The sequence below is a fragment of the Excalfactoria chinensis genome, chromosome 9 (assembly GCF_039878825.1).
Source record: "Excalfactoria chinensis isolate bCotChi1 chromosome 9, bCotChi1.hap2, whole genome shotgun sequence".
Lineage (NCBI taxonomy): Eukaryota > Metazoa > Chordata > Aves > Galliformes > Phasianidae > Excalfactoria > Excalfactoria chinensis.
In genome coordinates, this window is record NC_092833.1 from 11,169,646 (window position 1) to 11,196,022 (window position 26,377).

The 26,377-nt window shown below is 51.4% G+C and overlaps 1 protein-coding gene and 1 long non-coding RNA gene across 3 annotated transcripts in view; one reads left to right on the forward strand and one right to left on the reverse strand.

Moving 5' to 3' along the window:
- The window catches only part of LOC140256092 (uncharacterized), a 43,173-nt gene extending 40,377 nt beyond the window's left edge, over window positions 1-2,796 (reverse strand). The window contains exons 1-3 of the long non-coding RNA XR_011904638.1: window positions 2,732-2,796; window positions 2,327-2,487; window positions 1,715-1,764 (exon numbers count right to left, since the gene is read on the reverse strand). This is a non-coding gene — a long non-coding RNA (uncharacterized lncRNA). The remainder of the gene's footprint in view (window positions 1-1,714; window positions 1,765-2,326; window positions 2,488-2,731) is intronic.
- Window positions 2,797-7,339: 4,543 nt separating this feature from the next.
- On the forward strand, window positions 7,340-24,956 carry MASP1 (MBL associated serine protease 1). 2 transcript variants are annotated; one of them, XM_072344342.1, is made up of 11 exons: window positions 7,374-7,623; window positions 9,282-9,507; window positions 14,195-14,372; window positions 14,464-14,595; window positions 15,048-15,244; window positions 15,447-15,594; window positions 15,902-16,020; window positions 16,241-16,319; window positions 20,289-20,426; window positions 20,954-21,028; window positions 22,901-24,956. In XM_072344342.1, the coding sequence occupies exons 1-11, from the start codon at window positions 7,472-7,474 to the stop codon at window positions 23,794-23,796; spliced, it is 2,340 nt and encodes a 779-aa protein (XP_072200443.1). In that variant the 5' UTR covers window positions 7,374-7,471; the 3' UTR covers window positions 23,797-24,956. The 2 variants fall into 2 exon arrangements, with proteins under 2 accessions (XP_072200444.1, XP_072200443.1); XM_072344343.1 differs by lacking the exons at window positions 20,289-20,426; window positions 20,954-21,028; window positions 22,901-24,956 and adding an exon at window positions 18,009-18,460 and having other exon boundaries at window positions 7,340-7,623.
- Window positions 24,957-26,377: the final 1,421 nt, after the last annotated feature.

Below are 26,377 nucleotides of genomic sequence, written 5' to 3' on the forward strand. Positions count from 1 at the left end.
GAAATAGCAGCTTACAACTGGGAGAGATTTTTCACCAAACTGTCATACCATCCGTGACTGTCTGGGCTGATCTGCAACAGCAGGCTATAAAACACCTCCAAGGAGATGTGGGATATAAAAGCACAATCCTCCACTGGAAAGCTAAAAATCATTGATCCTTCAGAGATAGCAGTTTGTTCGTGTTAGATGTAATAGTGTGTGATAATATCCTTCCCTGCAGCAACCCTTCTGTGTTGCAAGGAGATAAATGGATGGTATCACCCGTTTTCCGAAGGAGAAAACCAGCCTTACACTACAGCTCCATCTAAACCTCTCCAATGGTTTTATTTCTTGGGCTAAATGGATTGATGTGGCCATTCAAACTCAAGGTGTTTTTTTGCAAGATAAACCTAACTTCAAGGTTTTCTTCTTCAATTGACAGCGGCTCCACCCTGAAGCCTTGGGGTTCCCTCCTCATCTGGGGCTCCTGAAGGCTCCCATCTCTCAGCAAGGTGAACCAGAAGGCTGATGGCAGGCAGGAAGGTGTTAAATCTCCTGTGCTGCACCAGTTCTCCCCCTCCTGCAGTGGGGACTTCATCCTTTATTTATGGGATGGCCTCCTCTACATAGAAGACATTTAAATTTTTCAGCAAGGTCCATGTCCCATCACCCAGGGCAGTTTAAATATTCACTCATTTCATCACGCACAGACATCGGCACAGGCAGCAGGAGGAGGATGGTAATTATAGCAGAAAAGGATGAAAAGGAGAAAGAAAATCAGTTCTGCGATGATTATTCCCTATATAAAATAGAATGATGTATATTTTACAAGACGAGAATTATCCGCCTGTTGCGCCACTCAGCCCTACCCGCACAAAGAACAGAAACATTAAAAGAGCTTTTCATTAAGGTGTTGTCTCAGCCAAGGCGCTGTGCTGCTGGAAACAGCCACTGAATGCCAGGAAGCCCCGTGTAGCACTCAGCTGCTTTGGAGCACCATGTGCCCAATAATGACTGATTGCTCATCACAAGTGCGCTCAAGAGCTGAAAATTGCTGGCACAGAAGTTTCCAGACAGAGCTGTGATGACATGGATTGCTCCTGTGTAGGACCACGGTGGCCAGCTTCTAAGAGCTCTGACTTTCAAATAACTTCAGAACTGAGCTCTGAGACATCGAGAGAGTCATTGGCATCCGTGGGAAGAGATGATTTGGGAGGAGGGAGAGGCAGTGCTGTCTCAGTGCAGAAGAGCTGGTCATTGCCTTGCCAAACAACGATCCAGTACCATTTTGCTGGGTTTGATTTGAATGGCTTATTGCTGTTGCAGGAGAAGGGGAAAACTCACTGAGCTGGACAGTACAGGGAGGAAGATCATGTCCAACCAAAAGGGACAGTGAGCAATGCATGTACTCCCATCCCTCCCCATTGCTGGGGAACCAAGTCATGGAGAGACAGTGCATTGTTTATGGTCACCCAGGGACGATGCTGCTCTTATTTCACAGCCCCCACCTGGGAAACCCCACCGGTTTTCCTTCATTTTCTGGCCACCCACCTCCATCCACTGGTTGAATGTCATCTTCCCACCCCTCCAAGTCAATGGCTGCACTGGAGCCTGCAGAGAGTCACTGAGCTCTATGGACAACAGTTCCCCAGCAGCACAGCAGAGAGGTGGCATGGAAATCCCCACTCTTAGGACACCACAGCACTGGGAAAGGAGATGCCCCTGGGACACTCACCTGTTTTCTTCTGCACGTGGGAAGCTCTCTAATTGCGCCAGACTGTTTGCCTGAGAAGGGTGTAATTAGAAGTGAATGGCTCCAGGTCCTTTATCATCATGAATATTAAAGAAAGGTAAACACTACATCAATATTCATTTAAACAGAAACAGAAAACGAAAGGCAGGACTCAATCCTGGCTGTCACTTCCAAATCTCAGAAATGAAATTTTACAGCGAGGAAAAATAGTAATTATTATTATAATGACCTTGGAACAAAGCAGCTGGGACAGGCTGGAATCAACAACCACCATCAACAGCCACCCCTTGGCGCCTTTCCACAGTATCTTGTCCCCAGAATCCGTGCTTCAGGGAGAGGAAGGACACTCTAGGGCTGACAGTGCCCAAGATCTGGGATTCACCTCCCACCTGCCTACAGCCCACCTTTGTCTATCACATTAATGCACAGATGTTGGAATAGCCACTCCATGGACATCCAGATCTAACCAAATGCTAACTACAGCAGCGTTCCAGTGCTGCTGTGGGGTGACCCAACACTACTGAGTGGGCCAAGCCCACACCCTCACCCTGTTGCATATTGGGATTGGCTCCCTTGGAAATGAATACAACTCACATTTTCTGTTCTTCTCCAACTCCATCTCTGGTTTCATCTTTGCCTTCTTTTCTCTGTAGTGTTAAAACATGGAGCAGGACCAACAAGAGCAGCTGGTGCAAACAGTGAAGCTGCATGGTCCTCCAGTCTCTGGTTAAAGCTGCTGGAGTCTCACCAGAGCCCTGTTTGTGTAGGTTTGGCATCTTTATCGCTGTTTATAGCAGGGAAGCACATGGCATCTTCACCCACCTACACTGTCTATAGATAACAGCTCACCCCCACCACACATCACCAACCAGCCTTGCCCCAGGGAGCCCAGGCTGGGAGCTGAGCAAAGGCTCAGCCCCCACAAACGTTATGCAGATACCATTAAAGATATAATGGACATCATTGCCTTGCATGAGAACCCCATTTTCCCAGACCAACCTCCATCCTCCTGCTGGAGGAACCAGCTGTCCCCACCCACGTCACAGCTGTGGGCTTTGCTAAGGACCACACTTCACCCAGCTTGTATCCCCTGGCTTTCCAAGCAGCTGCCGTGACAGAAACTGTGGAGGAGGGAAAAAGAGAGCAGACAGACGAGGAACAAAGAAAGGTTCACTATCAACTTCTGTGTTCAAATACCCCTCCAAGAAATGCCTCTGGAAAGGATAATGCAGATGATGCTGCTCTCCACAAATATACCTCAGGGCACTTTTTCTTTCTGCCCACTGCTGCCCTCACAATTGACTGTCATCTCATTCCCAAAAGCGTGGCTTACACTCAGCTGAGCCTGAGTCCTGGAGGGTCTGGTTGGGACATGAGAGAAAGCTGAAACGTGACTTGAATGGCACTGTATACACGGCTGTGCATAAAAGCACAAACCACAATAGACTCTGAAGATAACGAATGGCCCATGACTGGGTCTCATAAATGCAGGCGGGTTGTTAAAATCCTGTCTCCAGCTATGTGATCCATCAGCTGCGCTCCCCTCCAGCCCACAGCACACGCTGCGCACTGCCTGCCACACACAGACTCTCTGCACACCTCCAGTGACTGGCAGCTTTTTTAACAGGTTGTTAATGAGAACAGAGCTGGTGTTTGTTGATAACGCTCCATCTCCAGGCCCATGCAGCCCTTATGAAGAATTGAGTACACCGGGCTGCTCTGTGGCAATGCAGGCAATCAACTCGCCCTCCTTGGCCAAACAATTTGGGGCCACCAGCCCCAGACACCTTTCTCTCAGACACCTTCTTTCAGACTCCCCATGTCTTGGATTAAATAAGATTTTCACATACTTGTGACCAGCATGGCATTTTCTAGTCCTTTCTTGGTGCATGGGATAAATGCATGAAAAGAAGCATGGAGAAACATGGGTTAGTGGGCATGGTGGTAATAGCTTATTGGTTGGGTTTGATGGTCTTAGAGGTCTTTTCCAACCTGAATGATTCTATGAACTTCCCCTTGGAAGGGTCTGCTGGCTCCATTAGAAATCAGACATCCATCTTCTCCAGTAGCAGAAGACTGATGGGAGATAGAGGCTGCTTTTAAGGCAGAGTTATGTGCCCAGAACAGGGCCTGCAGCTCCAAAAGCTGTGTGTGCTGGGTAGGTGGGCAGCGGTTGGTGCTGTCAGAACCATCCTTAGCAATGACTCATACCGTGGTTTGACATCAACCAGCTTCAGGCAAGCCAAGCTTTTGGAAACAAAACAGAACAGAACAAAACAAAACAAAAGAGAGAAATAATGCTTTGAGTTTTTCTGCATCACTTTTTTTTCTCTCTCTCTCTATTTTTCCCTTGGAAAGCAAAGTCCTGCAAACAAACTGTTGATTGAGCTCAGCTGGCTCACATTATCTGTGCTCAGGAGCACGGCACAGCATGCAGTCCCCTCCACTGCCGCAGGTTTGCTATCAACCCTTGCCACCTGTGTAATCACTTCAGTCACGCCAGGCTCTGCCCCCGCTGCAATTTCACAGCCACTTGGTCAGGGGGAAATCTGGACAATTTGGGCTGGTCTGAGAGCATTACAATGGCATGCCACCAATGTTTAAAGGGACACCAGTGTACATGGAGAGGGGTGGGCATGGTGGATGCTCAAAGGGCTCCTGTAGGGCTGGAGTTCCTGATGGATTGTCATAGGGTAGGGTTCAGTGATCCTTAGGATTGCAGCTCTTGGATGAGCTTGGACAAGGAAAGGGTGCTGGACCTGGGCACTTGGGGATAGCAAACATTCTTGACACAAGCAACTGAGGACTGAGAAAGGCTGAGAGCATCAGGCTGTGAGGAAGGAGTGTAGGCTTCAAGCCTGCCCCAGCTTTCTTTTCTCTCCAGAAAAAGAAAAGTCTCACTGGCTTTTTCTCTCAAAGGTGTGCTAAGGATGCTCAGTTCTCATGCCTGTCCTACAGCAGTGGTACAGGCACAGCCAAGCTCATTACCTGTCACACTCCAGCACCTCAAACCTCACAGGCTCCAAAGCATTTAGGGGCTCCTCTTCCAGCAAAAAGCAAAGAACAGAAGTACCCATCAGAGTCAGGTTAAGCAGCGGCACAGGCACAGCTCTGGGAGCTGAAAGAACTGCTGAGGAAAAGGGAAGGAAGTTCAATATTTCCATCCACAGTATTATGGATCTGCTGTTCACTCGCAGCCAAGCAAAGAACTGATTTATAGCAAGCAGCCACTGGGTTGTGCTGATAGCACAGAAGATATTTTCGGTCCCCTCTACAGACGCTGCATGGATGCAGCAACCAGCAAGGGGCCGTGGCAAGACCCTCCTGCAGGACGTGGCAGCAGGAGGGCAGCAGCTCACCCGTCCCCAAGGGCCCTCCATGACTTCGGTGTCGCGCAGCGCTGTCCCCAGCAGCGGTCCATGTGCCACCTAGCGGCACGCGGGCTGCGGGGACACACGGCGAGCTGCCTCCCCTCGCCCCTTCCCTGCGTGTTCCCCGCTCCTTTCCCCATCCCCGTGCATCCTCCTCCAGTACCCACCTCGCTGTCTCTTTTTCCCCGTTGACACATTTTTTTCGATGTCCACACATCCTTCCTCCCCTCCCCTTCAGTTCTGGGCTGGGGGCACCTCCACCTGGGACTGTCGCAGCATAGCATGGAGCAGAACATAAGGACAAGGGACAGCAAAGATCCCAAAGACCTGCCTCACGAAGCAGGAAGATGGTTCTGCAGGACGCCTGTGGGTCCCCATTGTCACCACCTTGCATTGCCTGCCCCAGAGGTGCCCCAGGGGAGGGGTCTCACTGCCTCCATAGCACTGGGGCTGCAGAGAGACCCCCAGCAGCAGGGGGATGTGTGCCCCCAAGGATGCTTTTGGTGGGACCCCGCCAGCAGAGAGAGCCACGAGGGGGCTCCAGGAGCCCGTCTGAACCGGCAGAGAGATGCGGGGAGCGGAGCTCACGTCTCCTGTGGGATGGAGGAGAGATGCTGGAGTGAATGGGCAAAGCTCGTAGGAGGGATGTTCGCGGCACCCGGGCCATCAGCCGGGAGGGCTGCTCATGGGGTCACTGCAGGCTTACAGCTGCTCCTGAGTTACAGGAACTGTTCCAAAAACCTACAGAAGCTGTCACAGAGGAGAAATGAGTGCACAGAGGGCCCACCCTGCAGAACAGGCAAGGGAAAAATAGATTGCGATGTGTTCAGACAAGAGCACACTTCCCTGCAAAAATAAAGCCCTGCACTTGACACATTGCAGAGCTATTAATTAGTTTGATCAGCTTGCCTGGGTGTGTTAACTTGAGTGAGAGCTGGTGTTTGTACAGCGATGAGCTGTTAGAACTTCCCAAATAGAGACACAAATAATGGCAGGCTGTGCTCTCTGCTTTTCCCAGAGCTCTCTGCTATTTTTTTGAGTGCTTTTCTGTTTTCATACCTTTCTATTTTACTCAACTGAGTCTCCTTAGCACCCAGTGCTGAAGCAGTGACCCACAAGAGCAAGAGAAGTGTTTCCTGCACCGAAAGCCAAGGAACTGTCAGCCCCAAGAGCACAAAGGCAAGAAATGGAAAACCTCTCTATTTCCCCCCTGGACCTCTTCTCTCTCAGCTTGCCATTGCTGGAGGGGTTGCAGGGCTGGGGGCTGGAATTTCTATTGTGTTTGTAATGGCAGAGACTGGGAGGGCTGGGAGGTGGCAGAGTGGTGCCCCCAGCTCTTTCCTTCAGCCTCTTGTTTGTGTGTGCGTTGTAATGAGCTGTGTATGTACCCGTGCTTGCCAGGGGATGTCTGTGGGGTTTATGTTAACCAGCTCAAGCTGAAGTTGGTCAACAGCTTCAACCGCTCTTCAAGTTTGGCTCCTTATGTCCTGAAGCGTGTCGTTCCTGGACAAGGGGTTGGGGATCCTGGTGCAGAGAATGGAAGAGAAACTCCTGTTTCTTGGTGGGAGCGTGCAGGTCTTTGCCTTGCAGCGCAGAGCCGGGTTCCAAGCCTACAGCTCCAGAGTGCAAAGTTATTGCCCTGAGCAGAGTCCACATCCGACACTGCTCTTTAGCCCGGGGACCAAGTGCTGACCCCAGCAATCCCCGAGCTTTGCAGGAACTGCAAATCCAAGCTCTGAGCTCCCAGCTTTGACTCTAACTGCTGCAAACAGAAAGTTTCCTGGAAGCCAGACTGCGGTCCAAAGCAGAGCAGCTGAAATGGGGTCCTGAGCGCGGATCCCTGCTGCAGCTCCATCCTCACAGCCCTTCAGCTCTGCGCAGGTTTTTGTTTTTTTATTTTTCACACGTTCTTGCCTTCTGTTTTTGCTGGAGGCTCCATCGCTATTGAGAGGCAAATTTTTTGCCATCTGGCAAGGCAGCCTGAAAGAGGAACGAGAGAGTAAAAAAACAACACACAATGTGCATGAGCACACACACACACACACACACACAACTCTGGAGACTGGAGAAGACAAAAACTTCAGGAGAAGGGGAGAGGAGGAGAGAGGAAAAAAAGGAGAGAAAGGGAGAGGAGAGGAGAGGAGAGGAGAGGAGAGGAGAGGAGAGGAGAGGAGAGGAGAGGAGAGGAGAGGAGAGGAGAGGAGAGGAGAGGAGAGGAGAGGAGAGGAGAGGAGAGGAGAGGAGAGGAGAGGAGAGGAGAGGAGAGGAGAGGAGAGGAGAGGAGAGAGGACGGCTTCAGTGCAGGCAGGTCCGTGTGTGCGTGCAGGGATGTGGGGAACGGTTGCAGGCAGGGGAAGGCGTGACCTGCATGGAAAATGCCAGACAACCCCAGACACACACACATAGACGCGCACACGCTCACAATCCTCCGGACAACGATAAGGCGGACAGCGGAGCGCGGGGAAGGAGCCGTCCCCGCCGCCCAGCCCGCAGCGGGTGCTCACCCAGCGGCAGGATGAGGTGAGTGCCGCCGGGAGCAGCGCTGCCCTCCGCGGAGCGCGGAACCGCTTCCCCGGGCGGACGGGACACGGGGCCGCACCGCCGCGGTCGGGCGGGGGCTGTGGGGCGCGGAGACTCACCCCGAGTGGGGTACGGCTTCTAGCACGGGGACGGAGCCTGAGCTCGGCTGAGCTGCCCCGTTAAAGGGAAGCTCGCGTTCAAGTCGAGGGGGTGATGCCCGTTTGCGCCCGCCGTGTATCCAGCCCCCGTGCACGCACTCCGAGCAGGAGAGAAACACATTTTCCTCTCGTGCATTTTTGTGGTTTCGGACGAGCTGTCAGAGAAAGGCATGTTCAGCCTCAGTCCGCTCGAAAGAAAAATCAAAGCAGATTTCTCAGAGCGCATTGACTTTGCTTTGTACCCAGCAACCCAGGAAAGTGATGGCACTACATGGATGAGCCCCAGAAAACCACTGCCCTGGTTTTGAAAGAACATAGGTTAAAAATAAGCCAGTTATAGTACTTCAATTTCCTCATTGGCATACCTAAATCAAGCCCTGATTTTCAAACCGTGTGTGCATGCACGTGTGGGTAGTTCCAGAAAATGTAGTACACACCTACAAGCCTCTGCCAGGCCTTCCTACCTATTTTGGAAAGTGGAAAATTTCTCAAATGGCTCTAATTTCCTGCACGTTTCCACTGTGTGCTCCACTGGACATAAAGAGGTGATGGTCTCTCATCCATCTGGGTCCCCACGCAATGGCATGGGCTTTGCAGTTTGCACACCAGCACGGGAAGGGATTTACTGACTCTGCACAGAGGACTGCTCTGACTATGTTCACATTCTTGCTTGAATCTGAAGGCCTGTGTACAGGGGGTTGACCTGTCCTCTTCATCCTCTGTGCTATCCTTAGGCACAGGCAGTTGGTAACTGGGATAAATTCTTCTGGATCAGACTTTTTTTTTAAATCCAAGCTTGATAACAAAAGATCTCTATGGAAAGAGAGAAGAGAAGAGAAGAGAAGAGAAGAGAAGAGAAGAGAAGAGAAGAGAAGAGAAGAGAAGAGAAGAGAAGAGAAGAGAAGAGAAGAGAAGAGAAGAGAAGAGAAGAGAAGAGAAGAGAAGAGAAGAGAAGAGAAGAGAAGAGAAGAGAAGAGAAGAGAAGAGAGAAGAGAAGAGAGGAATATATTGAGGAACAGTATACTGTGTTATGCTGCTGGGGCTGTGGTCCATACTTGCACAGCTGCAAAGAAGTGTGTTGTTTGTTGAGTCAATGATCCCAATTTGGCAGGGTGAGGCTAAGCGGCAATAACAGTACTCAGTAGTTATTGCCATGATGCTTTCATTAAACTGATTCAAAAAGCATCATTATTTTATTAAGCACCCTAATGTTTGTTCTTCTACTCAATGAGGATTTCCCCATCCGCATGCCATTAGTTGGGAGATGTAAAGCTGGTAACTACAGCTGCCAGAAGGGAAAAGCATGGAGCTCCTGGTGGTACCTACAGCTATGGTGGCGCCTTGGGATCTCACGCACCACCTCCATCACCCACTTTGCAAAGGGGCATTCCTGCTCCATTCCAGTGGAGCCTTACACAGCCCATTCCGAAGACCAGACGGAGCTCCTGATGAGCTTTGGCATGGCCAAGGTTTCATTGGGTTTCCTTGTTTGCTTTCCAGGTACCCCCTGGCATGGTCTGTGTGTGCCTGGCTGCTCGGAGTGGTGGGTGCTGTTGAGCTGACTGACATGTTTGGGGAGATCCGCTCTCCAAACTTCCCCGATTCCTATCCCAGCGACTCGGAAGTGACGTGGAACATCTCTGTGCCTGAGGGATTTAAAATCAAGCTGTACTTCATGCATTTTGACTTGGAGTCATCCTACCTCTGTGAATATGATTACGTGAAGGTGAGCTGTGGTATCGGTGGATGCATGGAGGAGCAGATAGGCAATGTTTATGGCCAGCTGGGAGTGGGTGGTGCTTGGAATGGTGGGGACAAGGTATTTTCCCCCATGTATTAGGCAGAGGAACTGAGCAGAATAAGCTGACAACATGCACTGAGCCAACCAGTGGGTGGGACAGCAGAGTCAGAGCTCAGACACAAAGGACCAGATTTCTAAAACCATCCAGGGACATAGTTCCATAGTTCTCATTGAACCTGGTGGGATTCTGACACTTATGTGCTGATGAAATGGAAAAACCCCCAGCCTGTGCTCCTCTGATGTCAAGTACGTGTCCAAACTGGGCACTCTTGACCATGCCATGGCTGTGGGTGCTTCTTGCAGCCAACCTGGACCTCAACCACAGCTTGCAGGCTCTTGGAACAGCCAAGGAAATAAAAAATAAAGATTAGATCTGAACTTAAGGCTGCAAGTGAGGGTCTGTAGAGCATCCCTCCTACAAGCAGTGGGTACCTCTCCTAACTGGGCTCTGCATCTCCGAGACAAAGGTGGGTTCTCAGTGTCTTTGAATTTGGCCAGGTGTGGTGCTTTCTGGAAGGCCAGCTGCAGCAAGCAGGTGCTTCCTGCATTTTAGGGCTGAGTGTGCCTTAACTGTTGCCCAGTACACACCTTACCCTGCCCCTCTGCACAGAGGCAGGTGTAGGTTGCACGGGGTCTGGAAGCACTCAGCCCTAGGTGCCAGCTACTTGCAATTATTATTTTATACTTGCCTTAAGACAAAGCAAACATTTGCATTTTTTTTTCCCTCTTGGATGTGTTTGCTGCTTTAATTTCCCCTTTGTGCTGGCACTCATTCTGCTACTAACAGCTCTCATTGAAGTTTGATTAGTTCTTTCTGCTTCTCCTGGATCTTCTCCAAGCGCAAGGGCTAGGGACATATATAGAGATATATTGCTCTAAAAATCCAGTAAGCTCAAGGAGTGGATTTCTTGGAAACTTTCCCCATTCTAAGCTTTTACTCCTCCTCCCACCTTTCACCCCCTGCTCATTTTTCCTTTTTCAAAAGGCTCCCTGTTATTTGGCCATGGTGCCAACTTGGCATCACAGCTTTCCCTGCCGCTGGATTTCCATAAGAAGGCGGCATTTTTCACGGGGATTTAGATCTCAGCTGTATAAATTTGCTCTGGGCTGTAGCTCAGCTCACGGAGAATTACAGATGAAAAGTGCTGAAAGCACTCAGAAACATCCGTCTGGATGGATTACAGGTGATCCATAAGCTGCTCCGCTGCGGAGCAGTGCGATTTTTACGCTGTTAAAGCAGCAGTGTAGAAAACAAAAGGAGAGCAGCAAACAATTCCAAGTCCCTTTTCCTCCTTGGGGCTGCACGTTCTTTCCCTGCATCAGTGCGAGATGCAAAAACATCACCAGCCCTCCCTTTGTCAGAAGCCAGCATTGTGTGCCTATTGAATACAATTACAGACCCAACACAAATAGATGCGTCTCTGAAATACTCCGTCAGCCCCAGCAAAGTGGCTCATAAAGCCACAGAATCGTTAGGGTTGGAAAAGACCTCTAAGATCACCAAGTGCAACCCCAACATATCCCCACCATGCCCATAACCACATACCTCAGTGCCATGTCTCTACAGTACCTGTACACCTCTGGGTATGGTGCCCTGGGCAGCCTGTTCCAGTGTATAACTTCAATGCGCTGTGCATCAGGATCTCCATCATCTTCTCCACCATAAGACAGAAGTCAAACACAGGGGCTGAGCTGCCCCAGCACAAGGCAGGGGCCCAGTCCAGTGCCATGCAGTGGTCATTGCCCCCATCAGCTCCCCCACTGCCTTGGCACCCCAGCTCTCAGTGGTGCAGAAAGCCATCCTGGGGTGCGCCAAGCTGCAGGCATGCACAGATCCCTGCCTCTGGGGTGGTCTTCAGAAGGGAACAGTTTCCAGAGCCCTGAAACAATGGCTAATTAAAACAATAGCTGTTGATATATATACATACACACATACATGTGCTTGTGGGTATGTATATATATGAAAAGAACGTGGCTGCCAGAGAAATGCTCGCAGGGCAGGGGGCTTGTTTGTGCAACCAGGGATTGCAAAGGATAGCAGGCCGGTAAGGAGATGAGTGAATAGCAGCAGTCACTCTGCTCCCTGCACGCTGTTCTTGCACACACCCGAGCACTTTCTGCATTCCCCATCCTGGGCACTACAGCACAACATCAGTCATCCTGCACAAAACCTGGGTGTTGCCTCCTTTCATGGGCTCTGGCTGCAAGGCGGCTCTGCAGGGGCCCTTCCATGCCCTTCCCTGCCTCCGAGCATCTCCTCCCTATGTCATATTCCCAGTGTCTTCAGCCCAGCACTGCAATTCCTCGGCCTAATGAGCCATGGATATATATTACCAGCAGAACGCTTTGCCCTCATTGCTCCAATTAGCACATTCCTGGAGGGCTGGGGGCTGGCGGCCGTGTTTCCGTACTGATGGCTCCGTGCTCTTTTCCAGTGGCAAACATTGAACCACATTCCCCACGGTGCTGGGAACGCTTTGTTCACCCACCCACTGCAGGAGGCAGCTCTGGGCCATCGTTACTCTTCTTTGGTCAACGCCTGGTGCCCCAAACCGTACTGCACGGGGCACAGCCAGGGTTACTGTGTGTTGGGTCAGCGTCCTACTGCCAGCTCCATTCAGAGCCCATGGGGACAGAGCCACAGACGGGGTGGGGACTCCTCTATCCGTGGGGACAGGCACCATATCAAGGGGAGCAGTGACAGCAAGGCTGATGGGAGGCAGTGCCGCAGGGAAACTTAAGTGTCACCGTATTTTATTTTTCAAAGCAGGCTTCTTTCAGCGTATTTTTATAGGGAATTTCTCCTCAGCAATTGATATTTCCCTCGGGGACACATCTTCTCTAGTGAAAACGTCGACATCGTGACCCAAGAGGGAGAAACTCCAAACAAACAACCGGGATTTAATTACCAGGCTGCTCGCGGGATGTAAATGATCTACGAAAAAGTATACAGTCCTCAGCAGAAGCAGCAACTATTAACCAGGGGGGATGACCCCTCTGTTTAGTTTACTGCTGGAGGGCCGCCCCTTCTCGCTGTGTCCTGGGGCATGGGACCCGTCACTGATAAGGGGATGCAGATACCTCCAGCGAGGCCCCGCATTGGGAGAGCCCGCGGGTGGGGACATGGGGGGCATTTCCCCACATGTCCCTATGGAGGTGATGAGGAGCCGGCTGGAAGCAGTTGCCCCTGTCAGCTCTGCTCCAGGCAAAGCGGCTCTGCAATAAGGCACTGCAGCAGGCTTTGGGGACAGGGCCGCTTTTTGCAGCATCCGCAGAGCGGGGTTTGCTTCCTATTGGAGACAGCGCTCCTATTTTTCAGTCCACAGTGATGTTTCGTTTCAAAACACCCTTTATTTGGGATTCTGAAGCACCACAGTAGATTTCAAAGCAATTGAAAACAGATGGACCCCAAATTACTTGTTTTCCTTTTTTTTATTATTTTTTTTTTCTCAACTATTTCACACACACAACGTTCAAGTGGGGTTTTGTCCCAACACGGACACATGCTTTTTCTCCAAATTCTCAAAATTTATCATCGGAAAGTCTCTCTCTTTTCTGGCCAGCTCTGGCTCATATGAGAGGATGGAAAATATCTGGAGGCAATGTCAAGGCACGCTGAGCTGCCATTTCCATGTTGTCTTTCCCTGGTGTGAATGTGTTTCCTCCCTGGGAAATTTCCCTTTTTGCCCCATACTGGGTCATCCTGAGGGTTTGGGACAGCCGCAGGTGAATCCTACCTCTCCAGGGCCATGCGATGGGGGGGTGACATCGCAGTGTGCCCACGGGTCCCCAGGCTGCACGCTTCATCACCGCCCCAATAGCATGTGCTTGGCACAAGCACAGTGAGCTGGCATGGTGCAGAGGGGCTCGCATTCCTCTGCAGAAGGGTTATTCATACTCAGGTCTCTTGGGGCGCTGGGAACAGGGACAGGGAGCAGGAGTTGGTCTGCGGGAGGAGGAGATGGAGTCAGGACTGAAATGGTCCTTGGGAAATGGTTAGGGGGAAGGAAAGGATGGGGCTTCTGGGGAAAATAGAAGGGTTTTCCACAAAGATTGCTGCGCTACAAGGCATGGGTGCGACTGTAAAGGAATGCAGGGAGTGAGCACGTTGTGATGATGGTAGGCATACTGGCCCCTTGGTCCCCTCCTGCAGCCATCTGGACCACAGCACATGCACCCTGGGTGGTGGGGACATCACTGAACATGGGGCTGGGGTCTGCTTGGGGGTCCCAGCACCTCCCAGCCCTCACACAGGTGCTGCAATAAAGGTTGGTTCTTGGGAAGGGGAAGAAAGTGATTTTCACACTCTCTTTTCCCTGATACATGCCCACATCCTCATCTTCTCCTAGGCATCCTCCTCCCTCATTCTCTGTATGCATGTTGCTGCATCTGCTTCAGAGGTTGGAATAATTGGGAGACCTCCACTTTCTCAGAAACCTTTTAATTGCTTTACTGCAATAATTGCTGAGAGCCAGAGTGAGTGCAGCCTGACCTCATATACTGCAGTCTCTACAGTCTTGAAGATACAGAGAATGGGGAGAGGTGGCCAGCGCCAGGGACATATTCCCTGTGCCTTTCATGTGAGCACACTAACCCAGCCCTTCTGCCCCAGATAGAAGCAGAGGACCAGGAACTGGCAACCTTCTGTGGCAGGGAGACGACAGACACCGAGCAGGCTCCCGGGCAGCAAGTCATCCTATCCCCAGGGCCCTATATGGGACTCACCTTCAGGTCCGACTTCTCCAACGAGGAGCGCTTCACTGGATTCGACGCACATTACACGGCTGTGGGTAAGGGATGTTTAAACTTCAGGATGCAGTTGGTATGTGAGGGCTGCAGGGTGATCTCCTTTCCTTGCTGTCTCCCTACCACCCAACCCAGATGTGGATGAGTGCGTGGAGAAAAGTGATGAGGAGTTGGCGTGTGACCATTACTGCCACAACTACATCGGTGGGTACTACTGCTCCTGCCGCTTCGGCTACATCCTGCACTCTGACAACAGGACCTGCAAAGGTACTGCCCCAGCACAGCATGGGCATAGGGTCCAGGGGAGGTTTGGGATGGATATTAGGAAAAATCTCTTTCCAGAAAGAGTGTTGATGCAGTGGCACAGGCTGCCCAGGGAGGTGGTGGAATCACCATCCCTGGAGGTATTCAAGAACCATAGAAACATAGCACTGAGGGATGTGGTCAGTGGGCATGGCGGGGATGGGTTGAGGTTGGACTAGATGATCTTAGTGGTATTTTCCAACCTAAATGATTGTATCATTCTGCTATTCTATGACCCATATGGAAGACCACAATCCCTGCTCCATGCTGCTAATGGGCTGAGCAGGCAGAGAGCCAGATGCATGCAGTGTTGGGTGGAATGAAGGGCAGTTGAAGGGCTGACTGTCATCCATCCTCAGCATGGACAGGGTTGGAGTGGCTGATGGTTTGTTGACAGAGTTGTGTCTGTGTTGCAGTGGAGTGCAGTGACAACCTCTACACCCAGAGAAGTGGAGTGGTCACCAGTGCTGACTTCCCCGGTCCTTACCCCAAGAGCTCAGACTGCCTGTACCGCATTGAGCTAGAGGATGGCTTCTTCATCACCCTCAGCTTTGAGGATAGCTTTGATGTGGAAGACCACCCGGAGGTGACCTGTCCCTATGACTACATCAAGGTGAGCCAGGCTCTGTGCCCTCCCCTTGCCCTCCTGTCATACCCTGGGTCAGTGATGGTACCAATATTGTCCCTGTCTAAATAGGAATGATGAAGCCAATAAGAGTCTCATGTTCAGTGGAACCCATTGGAGATGAGATCAAATCTGATGGTCTGATGGGATGAAAGCCCCTCATGCCACCCACTCTTCTTTCTCTTGGCAGATCAAAGCTGGCCAGAGGGAGTTTGGCCCTTTCTGTGGAGAGAAGTCCCCAGGACGCATTGAAACCCAAACCAACAGCGTGCAGATCCTCTTCCACAGTGACAACTCAGGGGAGAACAGGGGCTGGAAGTTGTCATATACAGCAATTGGTAACTCTTGCTGCTTTCCTCTGTTTGCTGGGCTTGGGTAATGGGCACTTTGCAGGTAGAAACCATGAGTTTGCGGTCCATTATCCTCTTCCTGGAAAGGGAAATCACAGGAGAGAAATGAAATAACAAGGAACCCTCCCTTCAAAGAGTACTTTTTTTCCTACCCAGATGGTCCCTGAAAATAAGACCACATTGAAAAGCAGGGCAGGATGCTCAGACACAGCCAAGGGGGCTGGATGGTGGGGCTGGTCCATTTGCTCCCCTTACTCAGCTAACTCTTTCTGCTAACTTTGCTCTTTATTCAAAGGAAACCCCTGTCCACTGGTGCAACCCCCAATCAATGGGAAAATCGAGCCTTCCCAAGCCAAGTACACCTTCAAAGACCAGGTTGTCGTCAGCTGCAACACTGGCTACAAAGTGCTGAAGGTACAGGGTGGTGGTGTGGAGCTGGGTGGGAAAGGAAGCTGGCTTCCTCCAGTCATTTTTAGCTAGAAAAGTCCCCTTCCAGGAGGGTCTGGATATATCTTGACTATATCACCAAGAATTTGGATTTTTATAGAGAGAGGCATTTCCTTGTCTCATGCGTTATTTCATGGGATGATGATGATTATTATTATTATTATTATTGCTGTCTTCTGCTGCACAGGATAACCTGGAAAGCGACTCCTTTCAGATCGAGTGTCTGAAGGATGGAACGTGGAGCAACAAGATCCCCATCTGCAAAAGTAAGGAAACCCCACACACACACACCCCATCCACGTGCTTTTCCTGCTGAAACTTCATGCTGAATGGAGCTGCCCTGCCAGAGCAGAGCTCTTCACTCAGTCCCAGCCAGAGAGGCTACGTAACTGCAAAGCTTTTTTGGCTAGCACAATGGGGCTTGGTCCAAATGCCACAGGCAGGAGGTTTGTGCTTTCCCTTAGATTACTCATAAGTTGATTTGTGACCAGCTTCACTGTTTCCCTGTCAAGGAAAGAGCAAGCCTGGCTCTTGGGTCTTGAGCAAGCAGAGCACTGAGATGGTTCTGCTGCAGTTTGCTGGATGGCAAATTTGGGGCTGAATCCTGTGAGAAAAGGCTGGGTGAGATGGGACGGCTACTTCCTGTCCAGCAAACACCTGCAAGCTTCCTCAGCACTTGTTTAACTGCAAAACCTGTGCACGGATCACATCAGACTTGCTTGGGATGCCTCTTCATGAATAGTTGCTGCCGGAGGGAGGGAGGTGGTGGGTCCCTGTGTGAGATGGGATTGATCAGTCTGAGACAGTCTGAGATAATCTGGGTCGTGGGCCAAATTTAGTTCCAAATGGGGACTTCAGAGACCCTGTGTATTAGAGAGGACCACCTGAAAGGATGAGTGATGATTTGCATCTTCTTTTCTTCCATCTAACCCAGCTCTTCTCTCATCTCAGGGCAGGGAGCTGTGCTGCTCATGCACCTGACAGCATCTCTTTCCTTTCCCCAACACACTGCTGCCCCTCAGCCCCACTGTGAGGCACTTCATCTGCTTCAGGGCTGGCCCACAGGAGAGAAAAGTAACAAACACACCCAGGGAAGGTCCCAACACCTTCCAGAACTTTCGGGGAATGTGAGATTCAAGTCCTCCACTTCTACACAGATCCCTTGTTATTTCAATGACGTTGTGGATCCTACTTTAGAAGTACATTCCTGGAGTTTCTAATGGAAAATAGGAGGCTGTCAGACCTGCTGAACAGATTCATATCTGAAAGGGCTTCTTACAGAGCGTGGGGTCAGCGATGTCTCTGCCCCACCAGGGACACTCTCACCAGTTTCCCATTAATTTAATCCGGTTTGGACAGAGATCAGATAAAAACTGGCACTGACTAGGAAAAAAAATAATAGATCCTTTAACAAGAAAAGCGTTAATTTGGGAGAAAATTGAAATGATTACCTGCATTGTTAGGCTGGAACCGGTCCCTTCCTGTGTGAGATAAATCACTGCGCTAAATCTCCGCAGCTATCCTTGGAAAGCCAAGAAGCCCCTAAATGGACAATCCAGACCTTCAGTCTGCTGTGCCTCGCACCTCCCCCGAATGTCTGGGAGAGGCACAAAATCATTTAGAAAGCAATGCAGAAAATAGCAACCTTCCCAGCCAAGGTGGATCACATCCAGCTCCACAGCCCAGCCCGGCTCTGTGATGGTTTCCCACTGCCCCTGCCACTGCCCCCAGGAGCAAAGTGGGTTCCCATTAGATCCACACTAAGTTCCCCTTTGGAATTCTCACGGGGGTCTCCATTGGGTTCTCCATTGGGATCCCCACTGGGGGCATTTCTGGTGGATTTCTTTATGGATTTCTGGTGTTTTGGGGGCTGTGTTTCCTGCATGCCTGTCTGCTCAGCTACTAATGGAGCTTTCTTTCTCTGCTCTCCTCCTTCCCTTCTGCTTTCGGTGCAGCTGCAGACAGAGCCGACAACCAGACAGACAGAAGAGCCGGCTCGGAGCATGTGGTCGTGTGAGGCTGGTGCTGGCCAGGCCACCAGGACAGGCAGCCTGCCTCTGCGCCCCGCTCTGCTCCGTGCTGCCAGTTCTACCTCCATGGCTTGTCTAACCAGCATGGCACTCCTAACCCCCTCTGTACACTACACTTCCTTAACTTCACCTCCAGAAGGGAAATTTGGAGACAAGTCCCCAATCACTCACCCCTTGGGAAGGTACCTGAGCAGCCCCAGGCTCCCAGCTCATCCTCCAGTCCCTCGGATGCCTCAGCCCTGCTTTGCTCCCCTCCATGCTGGTGGTTGTGTAAGGAGCGCTGGCCCAGCACATGGTTGGTTTGTTTGGATTTAACCTCCCGCTTCCCTTCCTCCCAGGCCAAGTGTCACAAATAAGAAACACTCCTTCCTCTCCTCTCTCCGAGCATCCTTTCAGCTCTCCCTCAGGCAAGAGACAGTGGGTTGGTACCAGCAGCCCTGGGAGGTTGTATGCGGGCACTGAACCCAGGCACTGGTGCAGGGGATGCTCCTGATGTCTGCCTCATCCGTGTCCCCAAGAGCACCCAGAGCTTCCGGAGGTTTTGGGGGTGCTGGGAGGGGGACTCAAGGCTGAGACATGGGGAGTGCACTCAGTGCCCCCTCTCCTAATGTGAAAATCTGTGAATCCTCAAGGTATAAACTCCCTCCCCTGTCCCTTTGGGTAGGACACAGGACACTGTTGGGCAGCCTTGCTGTGCAAGAGCCCATCCTTCATGCATCAGAATTGCCCCCGACACATGGGACATGCAGGCAGAGAAGGGGTTTTGTGGGTCAGGGGGCACAGACCTAGAGTCACAGACAGTCCCAGAGCAGACATGCCATCCAGATGGGTCCTCTAACACCTATTTCCCCCTTGCTGCAAGCCCCAGCATCCCGCAGTACCTTATAAAGGCCCCACAAATCTGTGCTCCTGGGTACAGAGGGAAGCAGTGGGGGTGGAAGGCACACTGGCAAACAGGGAACCACAGCACTGTGCCTTGAACCAGGTGATTCTCACACATGCAGGTGACTTGTCTTGTGTGTGTCCCCATGATCCTGGAACGTGCTGGGAGGAGCCAGGCCTGGTAGCTCCCTTCCTATCCTTGGGCACACAAGCACACACAGCTCATGTGCCCCTGGCCCATTGGATCTGCTTCCTACAAAGTCACCCATTCCCTGCTGTCAACATTTTACAGGCTGGTTCGGCCCAGTTCCATGACTGGCATAGGGATTTCACAGACTCCCAGTGCACTACACGATGTTATGATGTGGAATACCAGTAACCAAAAATCATAAAACCATGACACCTGCTCAGCTTCTCAGCCTAACAGTGCTCCACAGACCTCCACATCCCAGACAGGATGAGACCTGGGTGTGTGGCACAAGACTTGTACAGGAGGGAACAGGCCAGGCAAGGCATGATGACGCTGGACTTTCCCTTCGTCTGCTGACCCAGCCAGGCCATGCTTCCCATGTTCTCCATCTGTCATTGCAGAAGAGCCAAAACCCAAGGATTCTCAGCTGGAGACATCAGTGCCCATCAGCACTGCTTGCTGAGCAGGAGGGACAGGGCTGTGCTACCAGCAAAGCCTGGTGCTCAGAGGAGGTTCTTGGTGAACCACTGCCTGCTTCTTCCTACCTATTCATAAGGGATGTGGAGTTAAACTCCGAGAGCATCTCCCAACACCTCTCACCTGCCTGTGCATGTTTCTTACCCTCTGAAGGCACTCAGAACATCCCAGGAGGGATGAGAGCCAAGCTAGGAAGCCACCTGTATGGGAGATTGGTAATCACAGCCTGAACCTCTGATTAATCAGCTGAGGCAAGTATGGGGTCAGCTGTGGGAGCACAGGTGAGAGTGATGTAGCTGTGCTCCCGGGAGGGGTGGAGCTCGACTCCATCCCCTCTGAGACCTCATTTAAGGGCTGACTCCCACTGAAGCAGTATCTCTTGGAGATTGCTCACCAGTGAGGACTGCCCCAGCTTCTTCAGCCAAGGCACCACCATTGGTGAGTTTTTCCTTTACTTATTCACTTATACCTTCTGTACATTTGTTACCATCTGTACATTAAAAACCAATACACCACCTGAGCTACACTCCTCACACTGCCCTAGAGAATGGGATAGGGGGCAATATGGAACCCCACTCTACCCTGTAGGATCACCACTCATGCCAAAGCCCATGAATGGATGCAGGGCTCAACCCTGATTCTGTGTTGGCTTTCAGTTGCTGACTGCCAGGCGCCGCCAGAGCTGGAGCACGGCTTTGTCACCTTCCTCTCCAGGAACAACCTCACAACGTACCGTGCAGCCATCCAGTACCACTGCCAGCACCCCTACTACCACATGGCCCCCAACAGCACCGGTGAGCTGGGGGAGTGGAATGGGTGGGCACAGAGTAAAGAAGAACACTGAGATTATGGCAGAATGAGTTGACAGCTTACCCCCTTGGTCCACAAACAGAGGCATCACGAGGTGCTTTGCACAGCACCACAGCTCTCTGCACCCTTCAAACCCAGTCCTGGGCAGCAGTGGGGTTGCATGTACATCCCAGCCCTCTTTCCTTCTCCTCCTCCCTCAGCATGGAAAGTCAAAGGAGTTCCACACATTCTTGCCTCCCTGCTCATAGCTCCATGCATCTGGTCCCCGTATCCGGCACGCATTAATGTAATGGGCACCAGCAGAGCTAACAGCAGCTCCCAGACAAGGCACAGTCCTATAGACTCAAGGCAGTGACACAGGGGTGGTGGTATGGGGACGGGGCTGCCAGTGAGGAATGAAATAGGCTTGAAAGGGAAATGGGTTCAGAGGATCTCAATGGCAGGGCTGCATCTTGCTGCAGAAAGCCCTCCGTGCTGGAACACAGCCCAGCTAAGCCCTGCTCTCTTCCAGCCACATACACGTGTGATGCATCAGGGGTTTGGAGGAGCGAGGAGCTGGGCACCGCGCTGCCGTCCTGCCGACCAGGTACCAGGGGATGGGGGGTCCATGGTGAAGGGTGTGAGGATGTGTGGGAGGGGGCTGCCTGCCTGACTCCAGCCCCTGGCATGGGCAGGGACACAGCTCCCTAGTGGCAAATGTCATGAATGTCATGGGCTGTTCATATCTGAACGCTGCAACTTATGGCAAGGAGGGTGATAGTGTCAGGGGTCAGGGAATCAGCACCCTCATCAACTTGGGGTGCATTTAGCCCCCAGCATCACCAGAGGCAGCTCCAGCCAAGGACAGACCGTCACCTGCCTGGTGCCACTGGCTCCCATAAGCAGTGTGTTTCCATGCAGGAGCAATTAGCACATCTCCTGTCAAAAACCCCAGCCTCTTTGCAGGGTTCAAAGCCCTGAGCTTTTGAGTAGTGGCAGAAATGTTTGCAGCCAGCAAGTTTCCAGGCCAGGCGCCCGCTCGGGATTAAACAAAAGTCCCTGGGACAAGGGCTGGCTGCAGCTGGCTGCAGGCAGGGCTGGCAGCTGCCCTGGGTGCGGGCTGCGGTCGGATGCACAGGGATGGCTCTGCGGTGTAGGGCAGGACGTAGTGGTGGGGCTCAGCCCCATGAAGGTCTTATAGGGTGTCTGCTCTCCAGAGAATGAAGCTGTGGCTGCTCTTGTTTCAGCGGCTGCTGTCTGCATCCCTCCTTGATGTTTCAGCCTGAAATGATTTGTGCTGGGAGCATACGGGGACAGCTTTTGGGGACGTAGCTGCTTTTGTGGGCCATTTCCAGACCTCCTGATTAGTGACAGAAGTCAGAGAGGCTTCAGGAAAATGGAAAATCCCAGAGAGATGGTGACGCTCTCCTGAGATGGGGAAGCGCAGGCAGCAGCTGGCCAGCTGCTCCTCAGATCTTCCCTCGTGTCTCACGCTACCTCCCCATCAATAGAAGCTCCTCGTCCAGGCCACAGCATGCCTGCCTCTGCCATTAGTGGGAGCATTTGCAGCCTGGTCAGCGTTTTTGATATGTAATTTAATAGAATAAATATTTGGCTGGATGCGCTTCCTCTAAAATCATCTCCCCAGGATGGTTGTCAGTTTGGGTGCAGCAGAACAGCTGGGCTGGGCGGGGAGGCAGGAACACGTTTTCCATTCCCTGCAGCACTGGGAAAGGCAGGAGAGCGAGGCACAGGCAGGCACTCCCCATACTCTCTCCAGTCGCCATTTTTCTAGCGGCAGCCACAGCAAATCCACAGTAGCAGCTCCTGGTGATCCCACCCCAGCTCCTGACCCTCAGCCCATCACCCTGGGGTCTGACCCTCTTTCTGTGAGGCTCAGCATCCTCCTCTCCCAGCAGAGGAGCATGGGGCGGAGTTGTGGCTGGAGTATCACCCAGCTCTTCTTCCCACCTAACAGCAAAACTGTACAACAACTCTTAGAGTTACAGCCCGGTTTCTCTGCAACCGACACCTGGCAAAAATCATAGCATCCATCAGGTCTTTGACATGCAGAAGGATTCTGCCACTTCCCTTTCTGTAAGGAGTCTGGTAGCACCATGGTCTGCATTTGGAGCACAAATCACACAAGCGTAAACCAAGTCCAAGACCTGATCCTACTGAGAGTGCTGTAAGTCCCATCCCGGTTCATTTGTTTTGATGGGTCCATGCCTAACTTCAGTGTCAGGAGTTCTGATACAGCTCTGGGATAGCTAAGTGGGCCTTGACTGCCCATGGCTGAACATAGGATGGACTCCTGCAGAGACTCATTCCTGACAGCTCTCCACTATGGAAAGAAAAGACTCAAGAAAACACTTGGTTATGAAAATAACCATCTATGTGGCATAATCTACGGGGAAATCCCTAGGTTTGTTCCCTAGATAAGCATTTGGACTAACAATCCTGTCCATTCTGTCCCCAGTGTGTGGCCGGCCAACTCGTGCTCTGCCCGGGATCATCAAGCGCATCATCGGTGGGCGAAATGCAGAGCCTGGCTTCTTTCCCTGGCAGGCCCTGATCGTGGTGGAGGACATGTCCCGAGTGCCCAACGACAAGTGGTTTGGCAGCGGGGCCCTGCTCTCAGACTCCTGGGTGCTGACAGCCGCTCACGTGCTCCGTTCTCAGAGGCGGGACAAGACTGTCATACCTGTTTCCAAGGAGCACGTCACTGTCTACCTGGCCCTCCATGACGTGAGGAACAAGTTGGAGGCTGTCAACCGGACGGTGGAGAGGATCATCCTCCATGAGGATTTCGACATCCAGAACTACAATCATGACATCGCTCTGGTCAAGCTGAAGGAAAAGGTGGCCATGGGGAACTACGTCATGCCCATCTGCCTGCCCCAGTTTGAGCATGAGCTGGAAGGACCTCACCCCAACACACTGGGACTGGTGGCCGGCTGGGGAATCTCTAACCCCAACATCACCGTGGATGAGATCATCAGCTCAGGCATGAGGACACTGTCTGACATCCTGCAATACGTCAAGCTCCCGGTGGTGCTTCATGCAGAGTGTAAGACCAGCTACGAGTCCCGCTCGGGGAACTACAGCGTGACTGAGAACATGTTCTGTGCCGGATACTATGAAGGTGGGAAGGACACTTGTTTGGGAGACAGCGGAGGAGCCTTTGTCATTCAGGACCCAGGAACCCGGAGGTGGGTGGCCCAAGGGCTGGTCTCGTGGGGTGGTCCAGAGGAGTGCGGCAGCAAACAAGTGTATGGTGTGTACACCAAAGTCTCCAACTACGTGGACTGGGTGGAGAAGAACACAGGCTCCTCAGAGAGGTGGACATTTCTGGACCCTGAGCTGGAGAGATGAGTGACTAAGCACTGCCTGCTGACACAGCTTCCTTTTTTTCTTGTCCTTTAATATGCTCCAGACTCCGGTCTTTCGCAAGCAGTAGCCATGATGCTCAGCCACACTTCGGGACTTTGCCAGCCAACCACATTCATTCCTTTCACTTGGTCCCACATCCCTTTGCTTTCACTCTTAGGAAATGCTTGCTAGGGAGCTGGGGGAAGGGAATAAAGGGTGAGGTCTCATCCAGCATTGCTAGCTCATGTTGCCAGGCTCCAAACATCGCCCACCTTCTCCAGGAGCCTCCCTCCAAGCCACAACAAAGGCATAGTGACAGAAGGTATTCTTCCCTGCCACCAGATCTTTGGGCCATGCACAGGGACTTGTCCCCACTTGTCTCAGACAAGCTTTTTCCATCAGGAGATGTAACTGCTGGAGCAACAGAGGCTGTGGACAGCATGGGAAAGCCACAGAAACCCCATGCTGTGTAACACTTCCTCTGCGCAAGGATCACTGGGACACTAATGTGGTTTGACTATGGGATAGGTGCACCTGCCTGCTGCCTTTCCTTGGTGTTTAACCTCTTCCATGCGGACCTGGGTGGTCTTGTGTGGGAAAGCATTCATTCTTGTAAAAACCAAGTCCCTTTTAATTGTTTTAACAATCATTCTCTACAGGTTACTGAAGGTTTCCATGGTTTGTTTATGGCTGTCCTGGCCTTTTGCAGGTGTCCAGGTCATCCCAGACGCACCCCAATCCATCCAACACTCCATAAAGTTTCACATAAGTTTCACATAAAGTTTCACAGCAAAGCCCTCCTATAGCTGGAAGCAACATGCAGCAATTGCCCACTGTCCCTTCTGCGTGCCTTTAGCCTCCTTTGGACTTCTCCTCCTTTGGTTTTTGCCATGCAAGAAATGAGTCAACATTGAACCAGCCACCCTGCCATTTTGTTATCATCCAGAAAGCCATTTTTAGAGCATATAGAGGAGCAGAAGGCCTAAGGAAAGTCTAACTTACAGACACGTTAAGAACTGTACTCTTGGCTATGTCATATAACGGTAAGGTATTTTTATATATATATATTTCTTTTTGATACTACATTCTGCAGAATATCTAATGACATGTAAGGATGGTTCTGTGTAATCTTCATCCTGAGAATAAAACTAAATGTTAATATTTACAGAGTTCATGCCCTGAGGCTTTTATTCCAGGCAGGAAATGGTCAAGGAATGAAGGCAAAGGACGGTCACAAATCTGCCCCGTGCACTTCTGCTCCTTCTCCATGGCATCTGCTCTCTGTCCATGTCAGACTTTGTCAACGACCTCAGCTCCACACAACTCTGCATCGCACACAATCTTCCCACGGCCAAGACAGAATACAGAAAATGTAGGAGATGAGATCCAGTGGTGGTCATTGCTGGAGAATCAACCCTAATGGATAGACTACATATTCCCAACGAGCAATGCAAGCAAGTTCTGTCTGCCTTTCAGGGAAAGCTAAGCTATACAGTTCTGGGTCTCACATTGTGTAGAGCCATCCATGTGCTACAAATCACCAGCTTGTTTAAATGGATGAAGCTCCAAAGCCTTCAGTCAGGTTCAAAAGGCAGCCACACGGTCACTGGGAACACACAGGTTGTAGGCACTTGGAAATAGTCCCCACTGACTGCCAGGGAATGGTGTAACTCCACTGAGCCTTCTGGCTTTCAATAAACTCTCTCTTCAGAAGTACTGGGAAAAAACATATTTATCCCTGAAACCAAATAATTAAACTGAAGAGCGTGCAAGATATCTTTTTGTTCCTAAGCATCATGGGTGAAATGCAAACAAAAGCCCCCAGTCTTGCATTTGCTGGGCTGGGGTCCAGCAGTGCATCCACCACCCATCCCTGCTGGCTGCAGCAGTGGCTGATTTAGGCTGATGGTCTCTGTTTACACTGTCTGTTTATCGTAAGCTTGTCAAAGATCAGAGATAACAAACAGAGACCAGAAAAATGCTGTGGTCCCACCAGCAACGTGAGTCTGGAGGTGCTTCACCAGCACAGAGTGGAAACTCAGAGGGTTTTGCCCCGTGTTCTCAGTCACAGCCTCTGCAGCTTTGTGGGCTGAGACAGACTTGAATGTGCTAGAAATGTAAATTGCAGGAAACAGCAATAGGTGAGATCCCATCCTTCAATTATTTATAGTCCTAGCACATTATTAAAGGTGGGGCTGATGGCAGGAGGAGAGCACAGCAACCTGGAGGCTGAGAATTCAATCTGAGTTCAAGTGGCACGCAAAAAAAAAAAAAAAGAAAAATGACAGGTAAGTAAGAAAACAAAAGCAAAAGCAAAGTATGATCCCCTGGGCATCACACCATCAGCTGTAGGACCTGCGCCCATATGGCTCCCAGGCAAGTTGCAAAATGCCACTGCCCATTAGATATCCATCACAAATAAAGACCATCCTTCTCCTTTCCACAGCTCCACAGTCCCCAGCCAGCCTGCCCATGTCCTCTGATCAGCACCCTGTGTGCTGCCAAGTGCCAGCTTCTTGCCCATGGCATGGGAGCGGGCAGCGGATGGGAACAACAGAAGCAACGTCTGGTTTTGCATTCACTG

Excerpts from the sequence above, each read along its gene's own strand:
- MASP1 (XM_072344342.1), top strand. The coding sequence starts at position 7,472 with ATGGAAAATGCCAGACAACCCCAGACACACACACATAGACGCGCACAC. Across the intron at positions 14,596-15,047 it reads TGACAACAGGACCTGCAAAG|TGGAGTGCAGTGACAACCTC; the intron begins GTACTGCCCCAG and ends TCTGTGTTGCAG. Across the intron at positions 20,427-20,953 it reads CATGGCCCCCAACAGCACCG|CCACATACACGTGTGATGCA; the intron begins GTGAGCTGGGGG and ends GCTCTCTTCCAG.